Here is a 16,542-nt window from a genome sequence, read left to right as displayed (position 1 = left end):
AGAACTAGAGGTGTGCGTGTGTGTGTTCTTATCTGCTCCTCAACCTTATCCAGAGTTCTTCTTGTGACACTTTATGCCCTTGCCTCCACTCCCCTCTTGGTGCGCAGCCCTGCGTTTCTTCGCATTTTTTTTGCTTCAGCTGTTTGCCCCCTTTTAGCGCTGCATTCTTATTTCTCATTCTTCTGTTTTTTGAATTTACTCCTCCCCGCCTCGCACCACCTCGTACGCACCCTTGCACCGGTCAAATTGCGCTTCTGCTGGTTCTCGAATTGGTGCCGATGTGCTCGTGTAGGGGTGTGGGTGTTGGGGACCTCATTTGCACCATCGCCCCATCTCCCTCCCTTCACCTCCCTCCGCTCAGACTTTCGCGGCTGTAGCGCATGGCATTGGAGGCCTCCACACGCTCCCCCTCTTTTCTTTTGCGTGAGGAGTCATCGGTGGAGCTCACTTGTGTCTTCGTCGGCACGCGTGTGTGCGTGCGCTCGAAGGTTTGTGCGTTTTCTTCTCTTTTGTGTCTCCGATCATCTCTCATCTCCATTCGCTCCTCTTCTCTCTTTGGTTCCCTCTCTCAGCGTGCCTGAGTTGCTTCTACTGCTGCTGTCCACCGCCCCTCTGCCTGGGCCTTTCCTCCTCCCCTTTTCCCTGGCACCGTCTCGGGTGGACTGAGGCTTTTGTTTCCTCTTTCTCTCATCGGCCTCACACGGTGCGCTTCGACTTTAAATTTCCATTGCTTCCGTCCAAACACGAGCAAAGAAAGATGCCTGCGATCCACTGTGATGAGGCAACGATTTACGCCAGTGTCGCCCTTCTCTGCGGGGTGGTAGCTCTCTTAGCGATGGCTCGCGCTTTCCTCTATACGCTTGGGGCCCTTATTTGCCACGTGGTGGAGGATAGACGCCTTCCGCCCTTGCTGGAGCATAGCATGTGCGCAGCGGTGCTGGTCACCGCTGTTGTTCTCTTTGGCGATGTTAGTGCCCTCATGCCGTGGGTGGTGCTACTCGCCACCGTCACTAGCGGTGCGTTCTGCTGGTCACTACGGAGTCTCCGCTGGATCGGCGTGAGCAGCTTTGTGTTTTACTCCCTCGTTGTGATGCACCTGGTGGGCCCTGCACTTGTGGAAGAGGTGGACCTGAGTAGGGAGGAGTGGTCCGCACTCGTGCAGGGCCAGCGAATGCTGATCCTTTCGCTGCCGCCGTTACCCTCTTTGAGCATCTACTCCTACTATGACAAGGTGACGATCGAGGGCAGCTCGTCGCCTCTGGCTACCTCAACAGCATCAGCGGCGTTACCCAGACTACTGCTTGAGCTATCAGTGTGGTGGACAAACAGTGTGAAGTGGGTCAGCGAGTGCAATGAAAGTATGAAGAAGCGTCGAAGGCGCGACCACATCACGCAAGGTGCGGTGCCCCCGTTCCCCACGTACCTCCTTGTAGCCAGTGGTGATAACACGCAGCTGTCGCACTACACGCGTGAGATCCGTACCACAACACCGGTCATGGCAGGCAGTGACCGCATCCGCTTGGTCGGCCGCCGTAACACGATTCGGCACAGCCATGTGTACTGTATCATTCCAGAGAGTCGCACCGACCCCACGCCACCGCCGGCGGCAACTATACCTACATTCGTGGATGTACGTTGTCTGCAGCTTCGGGATGACACCTTGCTGCGCAACGTCACCATTCACTGGGCCGTTTACCCATCGTCGTCGCTAGCGCCATCGACGACTGCAGAAGCGGGGCACACGCTGGACTCTTTGAGCAGCGCACAGTACGCTTGGCGGTCGCTCCATGTAGGCGCTGACGCTGAGCAGTCGTGCGCGGATGTGCAGGCGCAACTGCAAGGAGAGCTGGGCGTTGCTGTCTCCTCGTCGCTAATTGAGTGCGTCGACGAGGTAGACGTGGCGAAGCTACCGCTGTCGTTTGTCACCAAGGCACCGCTGTTCGTGTGGCTTGGGTGGCAGTTCCCTGGCTACGTGCACCGTGTGCAGGACATGCTTCTCTTCTTCTGTAGTCACGTCGCTTCCCCGATGTGGGCGCTGGTGGTGGTGACCTGTCATGTGAGCTGGGAGGCCACGCTCGCGCTGGCGCAACAGTGCGGAGTTTGGTTGGTGGAGATGGCGCCGTACGTGAAGCGGGGGGCAGAACACGTCGCTATCTTTTTGGGAGGGGCTCTGTGCAGCCCCTCCACAAGACGAGAGGAGTCAATCGACGCAGACGGAGATCGCGTCGATGCCCGGGAGGCCCTGTTACGCGCTTTAGCAACTCCATCGTCGCGGTGTGCCACATTTGCGCGCGCGCACGCGGCGCATTCTGCCTTCCGCGCTGGCGCACAAACGCGAACGTCTGTCGTTGCCATCGTGTCTGCCGCCATGGACACCCTCGACTTGGTGCCAGGTGTGTGGTCCGTATATACTTGGTCGTGGAAGGCGGAGTACCGCATCACACTCTGGATCGTCGCGGCGCTACAGCAAGCCTTTTTTTGCGCGTTCAGCGTCATTCTGCAGCCGGTGGTCCGAGTGTTGATTATCGCCGTGCAATACTTGGCGGCTCTGGTGCCGAAGATCGTCATTGCACTGCACTATCTGTGGCGATGGATTTCCCAGCTGCGCATCTTAGCCTACTTTTCACCCTTCTGCACTTTCATGTGGGCGCTGGAGAAGCGTGTGTGGCGCTACGAGTGGTCCACGCTCAAGGTAGTGCTGGCCTTTCTCGCAGCCCAGGGCGAGAGGGTGGTGTATGTATGCGCCAGGTACGCTGCTGTGGGTGGTGGCTATGCGACCAGTCTAGTGCATCACTACAGCACTACTTCCCTTTCTACTCACATGGCTGTCTTCTTCCTTCAGACGGCTCTGCTGGGGATCGCGATGCGCAACGAGCTGAACCAGTTTGTTGTGGCAGAGCAACAGCAGCGAACGCCAGCCCGCAGCTTCCTTGTTCGCTGCATACCGGCCAGCATGGCCACGTGGCTGCCACCGAACGTCTTAGCGAATCGTGTCAATGGCCTCTGGATGCTGGTACGTGCTTATCTTGTTGAGTGTGTGCGGTATTTCCTGCTGCATGCAGTTGCCACTTTAGTGCTTATCGGCCTGTCTGTGCTGCCCTTCGCCAGCAAGCTCTACGCCCTCTCTCTCCGCTATGTGTTCCCTTGGTTGTCAGGTCAGTACTTCCTCACCTTCTTCTCCCACGATCGACCGCCGATACGACGCGTCGCGGTGTACTTCGTTGGCCGCATGGTGGTTGCAACGGTGCTGCAGGACACCATTGGTGACCTCATTTACAGTGTGCTGAAAGACCTACTGAGAGCCGTAGGACTCACCGGGGGTCTCGCGCTGCTGCTGTTTGCCTGGCCGCAACGCGCGTCACTGGCAAGGCAGGTCGCCACAGCCATCACTGACAGTCTTCAGGCCACTCCTACCCAGACGCGGGTGAGCATGACGCCCGTTGCCGAGAGCAACGCCACAGAGTTGAAGGCCGCAGAGAAAGTTGCGGAAGACAAGGAAAACGAGGAGGCGCGGCAGCGGGACGTGTCTGTAGTAAAGCAGATCAACCTCGTCGACGCCACTTAATCGCCCGTCGCAGCGACGCGTGCGCCATTTGGAGGCGGATGTGCGAAGGCGCGATCACCAGTACTACGAGGGAAAGACGAAGGGTGCATCCACATACGCACGCCGCTGGGAGTACATATGCCGCTGTGGTGTTGCTTCGGGTCAACATGTGCGCTACAGCTCGCCTCCTTTCTCCTCTACCCTCACGTATCCTAAACAACTCATTCGAAGGAAGATGAGACACGTCTGTCAAGCAGTGCTGTGCGCTCGTTTATGTGCGCCAGCGGCCTCGTCAGGGTGTCATCCAAAGAAGCAAAGCCAAAAGGTGAAGGGACACGCAAAGGGTGCGTACCAACGAAGGCGACCGTTGCAGCGTGCAAGCGAGATTTTGCGTGCGTGCCTGTGTGGGTGTGTATGTGGCGTATGGGCGACCAACTCTTCACAGGCCCATACGCTTTGAGACAAGAAGGAAAAACAACGAGAGTGACTACCACATTGGGTGGGTGGGTTAGTGAAGAGTGGGCAACACACTGTACTCATTCATGACGAAGAACTGCAGATTCAACTGTCATAGAGAGAGAGAGAGACGTGAGCGTGCACGGTGGTGTGGCGGCGTCGCCGTGTATGGTGCACCGGCACTTCACAGCCTGTTCCCCCTCCCCGCCCTCGCCCAACTGGATCTTTATACATCGTTCTCACGCCTCATGGGATGCCCTTCTCCCCGCCCCCTTGCCAGCCTCTCTCTTCGCACCTCCTTTTCCCTCCTTTCCACCCACCCACCCCCGCCACCTACACACTCTCCCCTTCTTCTTCTGACGACGACGACGACATCTCTGCGCCAGTATTGGAGATCGCCGCTGCGTGACGGGGCTTTTGTAGCTCGACCTCGTGGGTTGCACCTCTATCGTGCTCTGCCGCTCCAGCTGTATCGCGGTGCTAAAACTCACTGGCATTACACACACACACACATACACGAGAGCAGTGGAAAAAAAAAAACAAATGAACACTGTCACACTTGAACACGTCGCTGAACGCAGAATGCAGCACTCCCTTCAGGGTGCATCATTGCCCGATGCGCTGGTGCGTGCCATACGCGCAGCCAGCAAGGCTTTTTTCCAGATCCAGGCCTCCCGATATGCAAAAGAGGCCAACAGCAAGTCGGACTTGGGCTTTGTGTCGCTTGTAATGAAGACAAAAATGCTTGGGCCGCAGGTGAAGTTCGATTGCAATCACCTGTTGCCCAGTGCCTGGTCTGAGCTGTACCGCGCCGCTGTGAATGAGCTGGCGGACGCCAACGCCACAGAACTCTGGGGCCTTGTCTCCGCAGTGCTGAGTGTGATAGAGCAAGGCGCGGCCGACTGCGTAAACGCGAGCGTCGCCATTGTCAAGTGGCACAACTTGTTTGATAATGAGCTCGCAGACGCCGAAGAGGTGATTTGGCGGTTGCAACGTGAAGACCCTCATGATAGTCTGGATGCCGTTGTCGAGGAGTTTGGGTCGAGTGTACTAGTCCGCATCGAAGGTGCATTTCTCACTGGGCACTTTCACGCTGCCGCGTCGCTCATAGACGCGCTGCTGCAGTACCTGCGCCGCGGTGGGTCAGCATTGCTGACCGCGGAAGTGGAAACGGCCTTGGCCAACGTGAAGCGGCTGCTGACGGTTTCATTTCATGACCCGGTGAGCCACCGTCAGTGGGTGGAGGCCGCGAACGACGAGGTGCAGGACTCGCGCATCATTTTTTTGCATGCGTCCCGAGGCAACCAAAGCGGCTACGACGATGACAGCGGCAGCGGCAGTGGCGGTGCCACGGTGATAGACAGGCTGGTCGGCGACCTCTGCGCCACCTCCTTAGACATCATCCTGATCATCACGAAAGATGCAAAGTGGATGTGCGAGCGGTGTTGCGACTCGCACCACACCGCCACAGCTTTTCTAACAGCGGTATGCGCTATCGTGGAGCCCTACGCTAGCCTCGAGCGTGTCTACTCTCTCTTTGGTAAGTACGTGGATAACTGGTCCAGCAACGAAGGTAGTCAGTGGTACTATCAGTGCATCTTGGCGGTTCTGAGAGTGAGCTCGGTAGCGGACATGGTGATGGCAATGCACGAGGTGGCGACAATTGCGGCTGAGGCACTTCCTCATGCGCCGGCGCTCCCCTCCACTCTCGGCAACGAAGAGGCATACGACTGCGACAACAATGACGCGGATGAGGATAGCGATACGGTGAGCCTCAGCGCCATCACCGCCGCCGCAAAGCCGCCGAGTGCAGCAACGACGCGGCGCTTCGTACTGGCGTGCATGGCAGCCCATATCGCGGACCTGTGTGCGCCGTCGGTCGTTGCCACCTCAGCAGCCGAGATTCACCTGACATTCTGTCGCAACGAGCTTATCACGGCCTACTTACGGCTCTTCGCACTGCATCCACGCACATGGCGCACTGCGGGCCTCTATGCCTGCTGCTCGCCCCTGAATGACCCATCTTTCCTCAGCGAAATTGTGCTTTTCATTACTCCGACGGCCGCGGTGGACGAGCGTGTGTACCGCAGTCTGCGTGCCTTCTTCCACACCACGTGGAGCACTAGCAGTGACCATCAGCAAGTGATACGCGCAAAGCTGGAGTCCGCACTGCCGGAGCACGCGACGGTGGCGAAGTGGTGGTCCGCCATGGAATACTACTACGCCGAGTCCTACCGGGAAGCACATCGATACATTATCAAGACGCAGTTCACCGGCGGCAACTGTGCGCGCGCGGTGTGGCTGGCCGTGCAAACGCGGCTAACGGAAGTAATCGAGTCTGAAATCTGCCGCCAGCTTACGAACAAAGACGCCCTGGAGAATGCGCAGCTCTATATGGTAGGCTCCGCTGTTCAAAATGGGCTCATTGCTATAGACGCCTGCACAAACGTGGAGCTGGGGCGCTACCTATGCGCTGTTGCAGCGCTCTCAGCATACCGGCAAGCCGCGACGGCCGCCAACGCGTCTCTCGCGGCGCTTACGCCTGGCCGGCCATCCTCGTTTCACCCGTCGCTGCCGTCGTCTCGAAAATTAGGATTCGCTCTTGAGGCGGTGGCTACGTGTCTGCAGACGATTGAGACGGCTTTGAAGAGTCTCGACGAGTGTCACGCAATGGTGCACCCGTCCACGACCTTCACCCTCGTCGAGCATGGCGCCTCGCTGCTGCTCTCACTGCGCCAGCTCATGATGGACCCCAAAACAGGGGAGTCCAACAGCTCTGCCCACGTCTCTAGCTGTTTGCTGCCGCTGCTGGTCGAGTCGTACGAGCTGGCAAGCATTCACAATGTCCCCCGCAACCCGCGCCTAGCAGATCGTAGTCGCGCCTTGGCTGAACAGCTAGCTCACGTGCACCAGACCTGCATTTGAATGAGCAACAGGGGAAGGCTGCGCGAAGAGGGAGGCGGAGAAGACGGCGCATGGGTGCTGCATCCGTACCTCCCCCACTGCAGCACCCATGCGCCTCTCAAGCACAGTAAAGGGATAAGCTGTCGAGAAAGAGGGGAGGTGTTTCGGCCTTTGCATAGTGGGGGGGACGTGTGTTTGTATGTCACGGCTGCCTCAGCGTGGGTGCGGTGTTTGCCAGCGACAAGCAAAGTTGTAGCCTGTTGGCTACTGTTGTGGAGTGCGTCTGGGCGACGGCGTTGTGCCGTAAGCCGGAAAAGCAGAAGAGTTGGGGAGTTTTTTTTCTCTTTTGCAGAGGCATAAAAACTACACGAAGTCTCCAGAAGACAAGCAGCGCATCATCATCGTCATCATCACTGCCTTCGCTTTGCTTCTCTCATCCGCGCAGACGCGAGGTGGGGTGAGCGCGTTATGAGCGGCTTTCTCGCTTCGCCGCGGTTGGGGTAGCGAAAGGGGGAGGAGGTGGTTGCAGGATGGCCTCAAACATGGCTGAACATCCGTTGCCACTGATCAGGTTGCCTAACGCTGGAGGTGCCAGGAGGCTAAACCACGCAGGCACTCACATGCGTATCGATTTGTGGCGTCACGGCCAAGCAGGCAAATATTAGGGCACCTCTTCTTTGTGCCTGTTATGTATGACAATCGGTTACTGTAGTCTGTCATCACACCCTACGTTTCTCCTCTCGCCTGCTTTCTCCCCCCCGCCGCCCTCCACTCCCACCACCGACCACAGCCCTACGCGCACGCGTATATGTGGGTTACGAGGGAAGAACAGCAGCAGCAATAGCAGCCACGATCACACTACCGTTAACTCGTTGTAAGCAACGGCGCTCTCCAACGCACCACTACACAAGTTGTATATCGTTTGACTCGCCAGCACGATACTCCAACCAGCATCCTTCTCCCTCGCCGTCTCTCCGTCTGGCCGTTCACCGATTTCCATACTGGCTCCCCCTTCCCCCTCTCTCCTTTCACCTTTTCAGTAGCTACTACACGTCGCTGTCGCTGCTTGCGGCGGGAGTCTTTTCTGCTCATCTTTTCCCTTTACTTTCCGCTCCATGGAATTGATTTTACACGTTCGCCCATCCCCCACCATTTACTGTTCTTCTCTTTCCTCTGCAGTGTGTATCCCATACATGACATCGATCGACTCGTTCTTCGCCTGAAGCCCCCTCCCCCTCCTCCTCCCCCCTCTTTCCCCTCTTTCCCCTCAAGCTGCCCTTCTCTTTCTTTCTCAAAAGTGTGCATTTCTTCTCTCTGAAATTTCTCTGCTTGTTTGGGTGTCGCTTTACTTTTCATGCTAACCAAGAAACCGAATCAACCTGTCTCTCTCCTGCGCGCGTTAGCGACTGCAATCATACAACGTCTGGGCCTGTGTGTGTGTGTGTGCGCGCTTCCCAGCTATCACCCACCATCCTTCGTCTCCTACTCACGCTCTCACTCCCGACTAAATCAGGCAACTTATCGTATTATCGACTGTGATCGCGTCCTTTGTGTTTTTCGTCGTCTCGTGCTCTTTCTAGCCCTTTTGTTTCCGTTCTCTCGCCCTTGCCTTTTCAAAGCGGCCCTGTCGCTCCTCCTCTCCCCTCCCCTATTTGTTTACTCCTCTTTCCTCTGCCGTGTCTGGCTTAGTTTTCTCGTTGGTCTCTTCGCGCTTCTGTATGTGGGTGGGGTGACCCCGCTTATCCTTTCGCCATCTCTTCCAGCACGCTCGTCACCCCACGTAGAGAAGCAACTCCCACAGTAGCGTAGAAGAGTGCATCATGCCGACAAAGTCTCGCCACTCCTCAAGCCTGTTGTTCCACCGCATCGGGCTTGCATCTGCCATCCTCGTTGTGGTGTGCCTTGCCTTGGGCTACCACACGGGTTATCGCAGTACCGAGCACTGGTTTCAGCCACGCCTGGTAGAGCTCCGCACACTTGAAAGGAAGCTGAAGGTAGCGCTGAGGATGTGCAAGGATGAAACGCAGACACTCATCAGCAGCGAGCAATTGAAGAATTCCCGCGTGCGCGAGATGATACGGATGGTGGCAGAGCTGGAGGCCGACCAGAGAAAAGAGGAAGACGTCTACAAGACTATAGAGATGAAGCGAGAAAACTGCACTGCCACGCAGGCGCAACTGCATAGGCAGGTGGAAGAACAAAGTGAGAGTGATGCTCTCCTTCGACTGGAGGTGGAGGAGCTGAAAGACGGTATCGATACGCTTCAGGTGTCCATTAAGAAGATCATGCACGGCGAGCGAATACCCATCGTAATGCTGAACCAAGGACTGCAGAGGCTACGCTTCCTCTACGCCGATAAGTGCCGTCTCACACCCGGGTGTGTAGAGCTGACCGACGCAGAGCTGATTGAGCGGTGGGGCAAGGCCACGGCAGACGAAGCGATCATTAAGGAATTTGTGGAGCGCGGCGAGGAAGCGCAGAGGACTATGGTGAACAATACCTTCCCAGGTGCATCGGGGAACATGACGGACATTGTGCTTCAGCCCACCTTGTTGGAGGAGGAGAATACCTCGCTTACATCAAAGGTGCCCCTCTTTTTCAACCGCAGTACCTACGAAACGCCGCTGTGCGGCGTGGATAAGGGTGCCGCGTCGCTGCTTCCCATTCGAGTCGTTACCGCGCTCGAGCAGTTCACGGACTACGCCTTCTGTGCCTACCGCTACCACAACCCTAACTTCACCTTCCAGTCAGCATTCACGTATTCCTCAGATACCATGTCTCGGCAGGAACAGGAGCCAAAGAAGGGGATCGTGACGTACCTGCATGAGCTCGTGGTAAGCCCACTCCTTCGGTTCTGCATCGACTGCAAGTTCGACACACGGGAAATGAATTACAGGCTCGCCTGCCTTACAGACCGCGTCCACTCGCACTACGGCACCCACGACTTTTGGGCCGCACGCTCCCTCATCCAAGCCAGCCCATCAGTGCAAGACGCCGCCTTCCGCTACTACGAAGCACAAAACTGGCACCGGAAGAAGATTCTGGCTGTCGTGCTCCACCAAGCCATCCATCACGATGGTCTCCAGTGCGATAACCTCGTTGGCCGCCAGTATGGGCTGCACTACCAGTACCTCCAGTCGAACTACCCAAACATCACGGCATTTCAACAGCACATCTCGGACGAACACCGCCTGCAGTGCTCGCCTTCGCTGGAAATGGTGATAGAGTACATCCAAAAGGTTCGCAGCCAGGCGCCGTACACCTTTGATCACGTCTACCTCTCCATGGCCAAAGAACAACGCAGCACACTGGAGTCGCTCCTGAGAGTGAACGACGCGACTCAGCTGCTGCCACTGCTGCTACCAGTGTACACAAATGCGGAAACTGAGGCCGCGAAGCCGGGATTCACCGAGCTGGTCGACCTCGAGATCACAGGGCGCGCCACAGATATTCTTACGAATCCCTTCCTCTCGTCGAGCCGCTATGTCACCGAGATTTTTCTCCTGAGAAATAACCTTGCCCCTGGTGGCCACGTGTGGACGTTCTAGGTGGAGGACAAGCACTATGTGCTTCGGTGCGTGTGCATGTTTCACGCTTCCTTTGGCGCTAAACTCACAGAGAACGAAGTAATGCTTTCCTCTTCGCCCAACATGCCCCGCCCTCTGCCGCAAAACAGAACTTCAAACACCACTTTATCCCCCACTGCTGCTTCGCACCAGGCGATGGGCCTGTGACAGGGCCACAGGGATCAAGTGGTGTTTGAAGTTCTGTTTTGCGGCAGAGGGCGGGGCATGTTGGAGAAAAAATGTTTAACTTGCTTGAGGTATGTCGTCTAGTGGAACTTTTTTCTTTGGCTTTAGGTGTGGGCTGTGCTGTCGCTGCGTGTGCTTCTTTTCGCTCCCCCCTACTACTACTACTACTACTACCACCGCCCACTCGCCACACCCATTAGCCTACGCCATTCTCATTTTACGAGAGTTTCTTATTTTGTCATCGTCCTCCGCCTTGGTACGTCAGAGTTCTCCTTTTTCTTTTCCCTGTGTCTGGGTAAAGTGTCAGAGGCGTGGGAAATTCTCGCTTCTCTCCCTTCCTGGCCAAAGCGCTTCCCCTTTCCTGTGCTGTAGAACAACCAGCACTCACAGGAAAGGTTGGGACAGGTGGATGTTGTGTATGTGTATGGATCTCTATGTGCATATCTACTCCCTTCTTCCTCTTCCGTTATGTCTTTAAAGGAACAGGGTGGAGACCCTGGCACTTCTCCCTTTTCTCTACTGCGTCTCTGCTGTAGCTTGGAGAGATCTACCTATCCTACAGCCCCGCATAACCGCGCATGTGCACGCGTACACACGCCTACTCACTGAAGGTGGGCCGTCATGGTGATCACCTCACAAAGAAAATGCACAGTGGGGTGCCTCTTGTGAAGGCGAAGCCCAGCACTGGCTCTCATTTTCTCTCTCTCTCGGGTTACCTGTGCTCGAGACCCATGTGTACACCCCTACGGCAGTTGGGTTTCCTGCTCTCTGCTCCGGCCGCCCTCACCTGCACATACAGAGAGGGAAAGAGTCGCAGACCTTGTGGATTGCCACCAAACAGGAGAAACTCCTCGTCGCGCGTCGCAACAGCAACAACAACAAAAGGCCAAAACAATGGCGGCAAAGAGTGCATTGCTGAGACTTGGGCACTGAGGCAGAGGGCCGTATCAGTGTAGTGGAATTAGCCATTTCTACCACCACAGCCTCGCCTTTTCATTATTATTCTGTTCGCTATCCGAGAAGGGGATGTGTCCTGGCGACGCTCGAAGGGTCCTCCGCGTGTACCCCTTTCCTTTCCGGCTGTCTTCTCTATTTGCACTTTCTTCACACACACACACCACTTTTGTTGTCACCCCACAAACCCTCTTGACCATCACCTCCACACAATACCTCATCGTTTCATTCGCTTTAGTGTCAGACCAGCGCTGCTGGAACAGCTGAGTACCGGTCATTCACTCACCCCCTTCTCTAGTGCGTCTTCCGGCAAGCAGAGAGGTGAAAAAAGAAGATAAGCAACAACGATGGCAGACCTTCTTGACATATTGGGGATAGGGTCCATGATGAGTCTGGTCCCAATGCTTGCAAACGGCCTTCTCTCGGTCAAGCGACCGCCCAGGGTCGACATCAATGCTGGAAGGCGGCTGATTCACACAGTGCGGCCCATCATTCCCTACCGCGCCCCGGTGCCGTACACCGGCGGCCGTGTTCGAGCGCTCTTCATTGGAATCAACTATACGGGCACAGGCAACGAGCTACAGGGCTGCGTCAACGATGTTCGTCTGATGTTGGGCACGCTGCAGCAAATCTCCTTCCCAATTAGTGAATGTTGCATCCTCGTCGACGACCCGTCATTCCCCGGCTTCACCGGCATGCCTACCCGCGAGAACATCATCAAGCACATGCTATGGCTGACTGGCAACCTGCGCCCTGGTGACGTGCTTTTTTTTCACTTCTCCGGCCACGGCGGCCAAACCAGGGCAACGCACGACTCGCAAGAGAAGTACGACCAGTGTCTCATACCACTCGATCACAGGAAGAACGGCAGCATCCTCGACGACGATCTCTTCCTCATGCTCGTCGCCCCGCTGCCGCCTGGGGTGCGCATGACGTGCGTCTTTGACTGTTGTCACTCAGCCAGCATGCTGGATCTACCCTTCAGCTACGTGGCGCCGAGGATGGGCAATGGTGGCGTACGCGAGCACATGCAGCAGGTACGCCGCGACAACTACTCAAACGGCGACGTTGTCATGTTCAGCGGGTGCACGGATAGCGGCACCAGCGCAGATGTTCATAACGGCGGCCACGCGAACGGTGCTGCAACTCTTGCCTTCACGTGGTCGCTCCTAAACACGCATGGGTTCTCCTACCTCAACATACTTCTCAAGACGCGAGAGGAGCTGCGAAAAAAAGGTCGGGTGCAGGTGCCCCAGCTCACCAGCTCGAAGCCGATCGACCTGTACAAGCCCTTCTCCCTCTTCGGCATGGTTACGGTGAACGCATCCATGATGCATTTCGTGCCGCAGCAGTTCCAGCAACGTCCGCAGAATCTCCCGCCACAGGCGATGCCGCCCCCAGCGGGCTACCCGGCCTATGCACCGCCGCCGCCGCAAGGCTACTACCCCCCACCGCAGGATCAGCGCTGGAGCCATGGCTATCCTGCAGAGGGTGTCCCGGTGCAAGGGATACCGTTGCAGCGGACAACTGTTGGTGTGCCGCAGAATCCGCCGTCGCAGTACTCATCTGCTCCTCCCGCAGGGCAGTACGCACCTCGCCAGCCGCCGCAGGCTCCACCGGCCCAGTACACGTTCAGCTCAGTTCCTCCTCGCTAACACACACCAGAATATATGTATAGGTGTCACGCACCCTCACGACCTCTTCTCTACTGACCCCCGCAGGGGTATCAAGAAGAAGGAAAGAAAAAGACGGGGCTTCGGCACAGGTTCCAGCTCTCTGCCCTCCTCACCTCACCTCTTCCCGCACCCCCTGTGTATGTGTGTGTGTGTGTGTGTTGGTATGCATCTCTGGATGCACAACTCATCAAGGGGAAGGGGTGAAGACAAGAGGTGACCCGACGTCTCAAACGACAGCGGGAACTGTGGTCGTAATTAGGGCGCTATTTCTCTTGTTTTCGTTGCTGGGCCTTTACCTCGTTTCCTTTCGGTACTTATTTTCATTTTTGTTTCTCTTCTCTTGCTTGGGGAAGAGAGCAACGCTGCTGAGGACGCCCCATTGCAATGAAGTGAGGAGGCGATTATCCCGACTGCTGACCTCTGCCTCTCTGCGTATACGTACCTATCTGTCTTTCCCTCTGTTACTGTGCTGTGGGTGTGTGTGTGGGTGGGTGGGTGGGTGGGTGTTGGTACGCTTCGAAAGCCGCTGCGAACAGCTGGTATTTCTTCTCGCTTCCGTCCCATTCATTTGATGCTTTCTCTCTTTCTATCCTGCTTTCCTCCGTACGTTGCTGTGAGTAGAGAGGGAAGAAGTCAGATGGGGCGTGTGTCTACACTTGGCACACAAGAGGACACGAATGGCTAGCAATCCTGATCTCCTGAAAAAGAGCACAAGCGTGAACTTCAGTTACCCTCTAAGGACGTGACCGACTGATCCCTGTTTCCCGTCAAGAGCGTGCTTTCTCTCTCTTGCACGTGAGTGTGTGTGTGTGTGGAAAAAAGGCGACATTGCTATACTCACCTTGTCAGCATTGGCCGCAGCTCTTGTCTGCTCGTCTCTCTCTCTCTCTCTTGTCCTAGAAGCGTCTCGCTGTCTCCTCTCTTCTTCGCTTCTCTGACACTAATCACCCCACTTCGCGCGTGACCCGCTCCCTGTGCAATGGGGGTCACACACACACACACACACGCAAACACCCCACCCATCTGGGTGCAGATACACGGTAACGTGTATAGATATATGTGTGTGTGGGTGGGTGTGTGAGTGAGTGTACGTGTGGTGCTCGGTATTTGATTACAGAGAACGGATCGATAAGTTGCGAGTTGGAGCGAGAGAGGAGCCCTCTTATGTAGTCGTAGTGCTCTATCACCATCACAGACGCATACGCGGGCAAATAGACGTACAGCCCAGCCACAGTTGATCGTAACGAGTACGTGTTTAATTCAAAAGACAACAAAGGGAAGATAAAGGAAAAAAAAACACATAATACAGTGCAAGCATGTTGCGGTACTATGCAGCAAGCTCTCGCCTAGCACTGCTGGCTGGTGTGGCAAACGTGGGCACGAGCGTACTGTGCCAGTACCCCCGCTGGAGTAGTAGCAACAGCAGCAGCAGTACGTGCACCAATAATAGCACAACCAGTAGCAACACCGGGTTTAGCTCCGAGCAGAACCCGCACCACGCGCCGGGTGACGGTGCTGAGAAAACAAACGAGTCGGTGTTTGTGAAGGATGCCGTCAGTAACTCCTCCGCCACCAGCGAAATCCAGAAGCGCCACAGGGGCTTCATCGAGCCTTCTGACGACGTCGTCATGGAGACGGCACGCAAGGCGCTCGCCCGGGAAGGACGGGACGAAATTCCTGAGGCGATCGTGTGGAACTGGGAGACGACGGCGCCGCCCATCCTAGCCAGGGGAAAGCAGAACATCTACGACTTCACCGACGACATCCCGCAGCACGTGAAGCCGTTCTGGTATCACGAGTACTACCAGCAACGCGAGTACTTTCAGCTGCAGCGTCAGAAGCGGCCCCTGAAAGAGCGCATGAAGATGTGGGCTGGTGTACTGACAGCTATGGCAGCCGCCGGGGCAGCGCTCACATTCTTCCGCGTGTGGGTAGAGCAGCCACGAGAGGTTCGCCAGTTGCGTGAAGAGCTACTGCAGCACACGTACGGGCGTGTTCTCGAGCTAGCGGCTGGGCACGGGCAGAACATCGGCGCCTATCCGTACGCAGTGCACGAGGTAGTGCTGACGGACTCCAACCCGCAGCAGCTGCAGGCGATGCGCTACCGCATCCCCCACACCGCGTACCCCAAGTACGATGTGAAGCGCGTGCGCTCGGAGAGCCTGGACATATTCAAGGACAACGAGTTTGACTGTGTTGTGGACATGTTCGGCCTCTGTCACCTGAGAGACCCTGTCATGACGCTGCGTCAGATGCAGCGCGTCGTAAAGCCGAGTGGGATGATATTGCTGCTGGAGCACGGCGCGAGTCCCTACCCCCCGGTAAACTGGTTTCTCGATTACTTCGCGCAGCAGCACAAAGTCAACACGCACGGTTGCAAGTGGAACTCCCCGATCCGGCAGTACCTGCAGGAGTCACGGCTGGAGGTGAAGGAAATCCGCAACATGCACTATGGCACCACCTACTATGTTGTGGCTTACCCAGAAGTGCTGGAGGCCTACAAGGATCATGAGACAGAGGTGGAGCAGGTGAGCAAGAGGAACAAATCCAAGTAATAATGTGAAGGAGTGCACCCACCACCACCACCACCCTCTGGAAAGACAGGGTGGGCAGAGATGAAAAACTTGAAGTGAGTGAGATCGGCAAGGACTTGTCGGATGCCGGTGTGGGCGGTCGAGCTTCTCACCATTGGCATGCATTTTTGCTCCCTCTCCCTTCATAGACTTTGAGTGTTTGTGTTGTGGTCTACCTCTCTCTCTTTCCGTTTCAGCTGACGTCGCTCTGCTTGTTGCTCTCTGCGTCTCGGTACTGCACTCACCGCAGATGACAGTGTCTTACGCGGCTCGAGTGCGCAGCCGGAGGAGGAGCCTCGGGTGCAAGAGGGGAGGGAGTCACAAGAAACGGTTCTCTGTGCCTGCTTCGTTGTGTGCCGTTGTCGCCGTCGCTGTTGTTTGGTTTGGAGTAGTACAATCGCTTGGAGTCCCGCTGGTCCCGCATGTGCGTGTGTCGCCGCTTGTAAGGGATGTATGTGTATATTCCTTCCCTGACGACGGGAGACACCTCAGTGCGTGGCATCTCAGGGTCCAGCATCCCACTCTGTCTGGGGAAGCCGAACAGCCCCCCTATCCCTGCCAACACCGAGCCGCCTCTGGTGGCAGCAGGGTCAAGTACCTACGACGTGAGGAGGTCAGAGCGATGTATCGCTGCGGATGGCGTTGCGTCGGAGCGACCCGCAGCAGCGAACACGCGTGTGCCA

At 56.5% G+C, this 16,542-nt stretch overlaps 5 protein-coding genes across 5 annotated transcripts, besides 2 other annotated features; all 5 read left to right on the top strand.

Moving 5' to 3' along the window:
- Positions 1 to 757: 757 nt before the first annotated feature.
- Positions 758 to 3,565, top strand: LPMP_341460 (hypothetical protein; the record flags this gene model as incomplete). The annotated part of the gene is made up of 1 exon (XM_010704271.1): positions 758 to 3,565. One exon carries the CDS (start codon positions 758 to 760, stop codon positions 3,563 to 3,565), a length of 2,808 nt encoding a protein of 935 aa, XP_010702573.1.
- A 1,017-nt stretch (positions 3,566 to 4,582) lies between these two features.
- On the top strand, positions 4,583 to 6,925 carry LPMP_341450 (hypothetical protein; the record flags this gene model as incomplete). The annotated part of the gene is made up of 1 exon (XM_010704270.1): positions 4,583 to 6,925. The coding sequence occupies one exon, from the start codon at positions 4,583 to 4,585 to the stop codon at positions 6,923 to 6,925; it is 2,343 nt and encodes a 780-aa protein (XP_010702572.1).
- A 1,799-nt stretch (positions 6,926 to 8,724) lies between these two features.
- LPMP_341440 (hypothetical protein) lies at positions 8,725 to 10,452 on the top strand (the record flags this gene model as incomplete). The annotated part of the gene is made up of 1 exon (XM_010704269.1): positions 8,725 to 10,452. One exon carries the CDS (start codon positions 8,725 to 8,727, stop codon positions 10,450 to 10,452), a length of 1,728 nt encoding a protein of 575 aa, XP_010702571.1.
- A 151-nt stretch (positions 10,453 to 10,603) lies between these two features.
- Positions 10,604 to 10,701: a repeat region.
- A 1,256-nt stretch (positions 10,702 to 11,957) lies between these two features.
- MCA5 (metacaspase, putative) lies at positions 11,958 to 13,265 on the top strand (the record flags this gene model as incomplete). Its single annotated transcript, XM_010704268.1, has 1 exon — positions 11,958 to 13,265. The coding sequence occupies one exon, from the start codon at positions 11,958 to 11,960 to the stop codon at positions 13,263 to 13,265; it is 1,308 nt and encodes a 435-aa protein (XP_010702570.1).
- A 1,337-nt stretch (positions 13,266 to 14,602) lies between these two features.
- Positions 14,603 to 15,841, top strand: LPMP_341420 (hypothetical protein; the record flags this gene model as incomplete). The annotated part of the gene is made up of 1 exon (XM_010704267.1): positions 14,603 to 15,841. One exon carries the CDS (start codon positions 14,603 to 14,605, stop codon positions 15,839 to 15,841), a length of 1,239 nt encoding a protein of 412 aa, XP_010702569.1.
- Positions 15,842 to 16,328: 487 nt separating this feature from the next.
- Positions 16,329 to 16,542: part of a repeat region that runs on past the window's edge.

Source organism: Leishmania panamensis (genome assembly GCF_000755165.1).
Source record: "Leishmania panamensis strain MHOM/PA/94/PSC-1 chromosome 34 sequence".
In the NCBI taxonomy this organism is placed as follows: domain Eukaryota; phylum Euglenozoa; class Kinetoplastea; order Trypanosomatida; family Trypanosomatidae; genus Leishmania; species Leishmania panamensis.
This window is presented reverse-complemented; position numbering and strand designations above follow the sequence as displayed.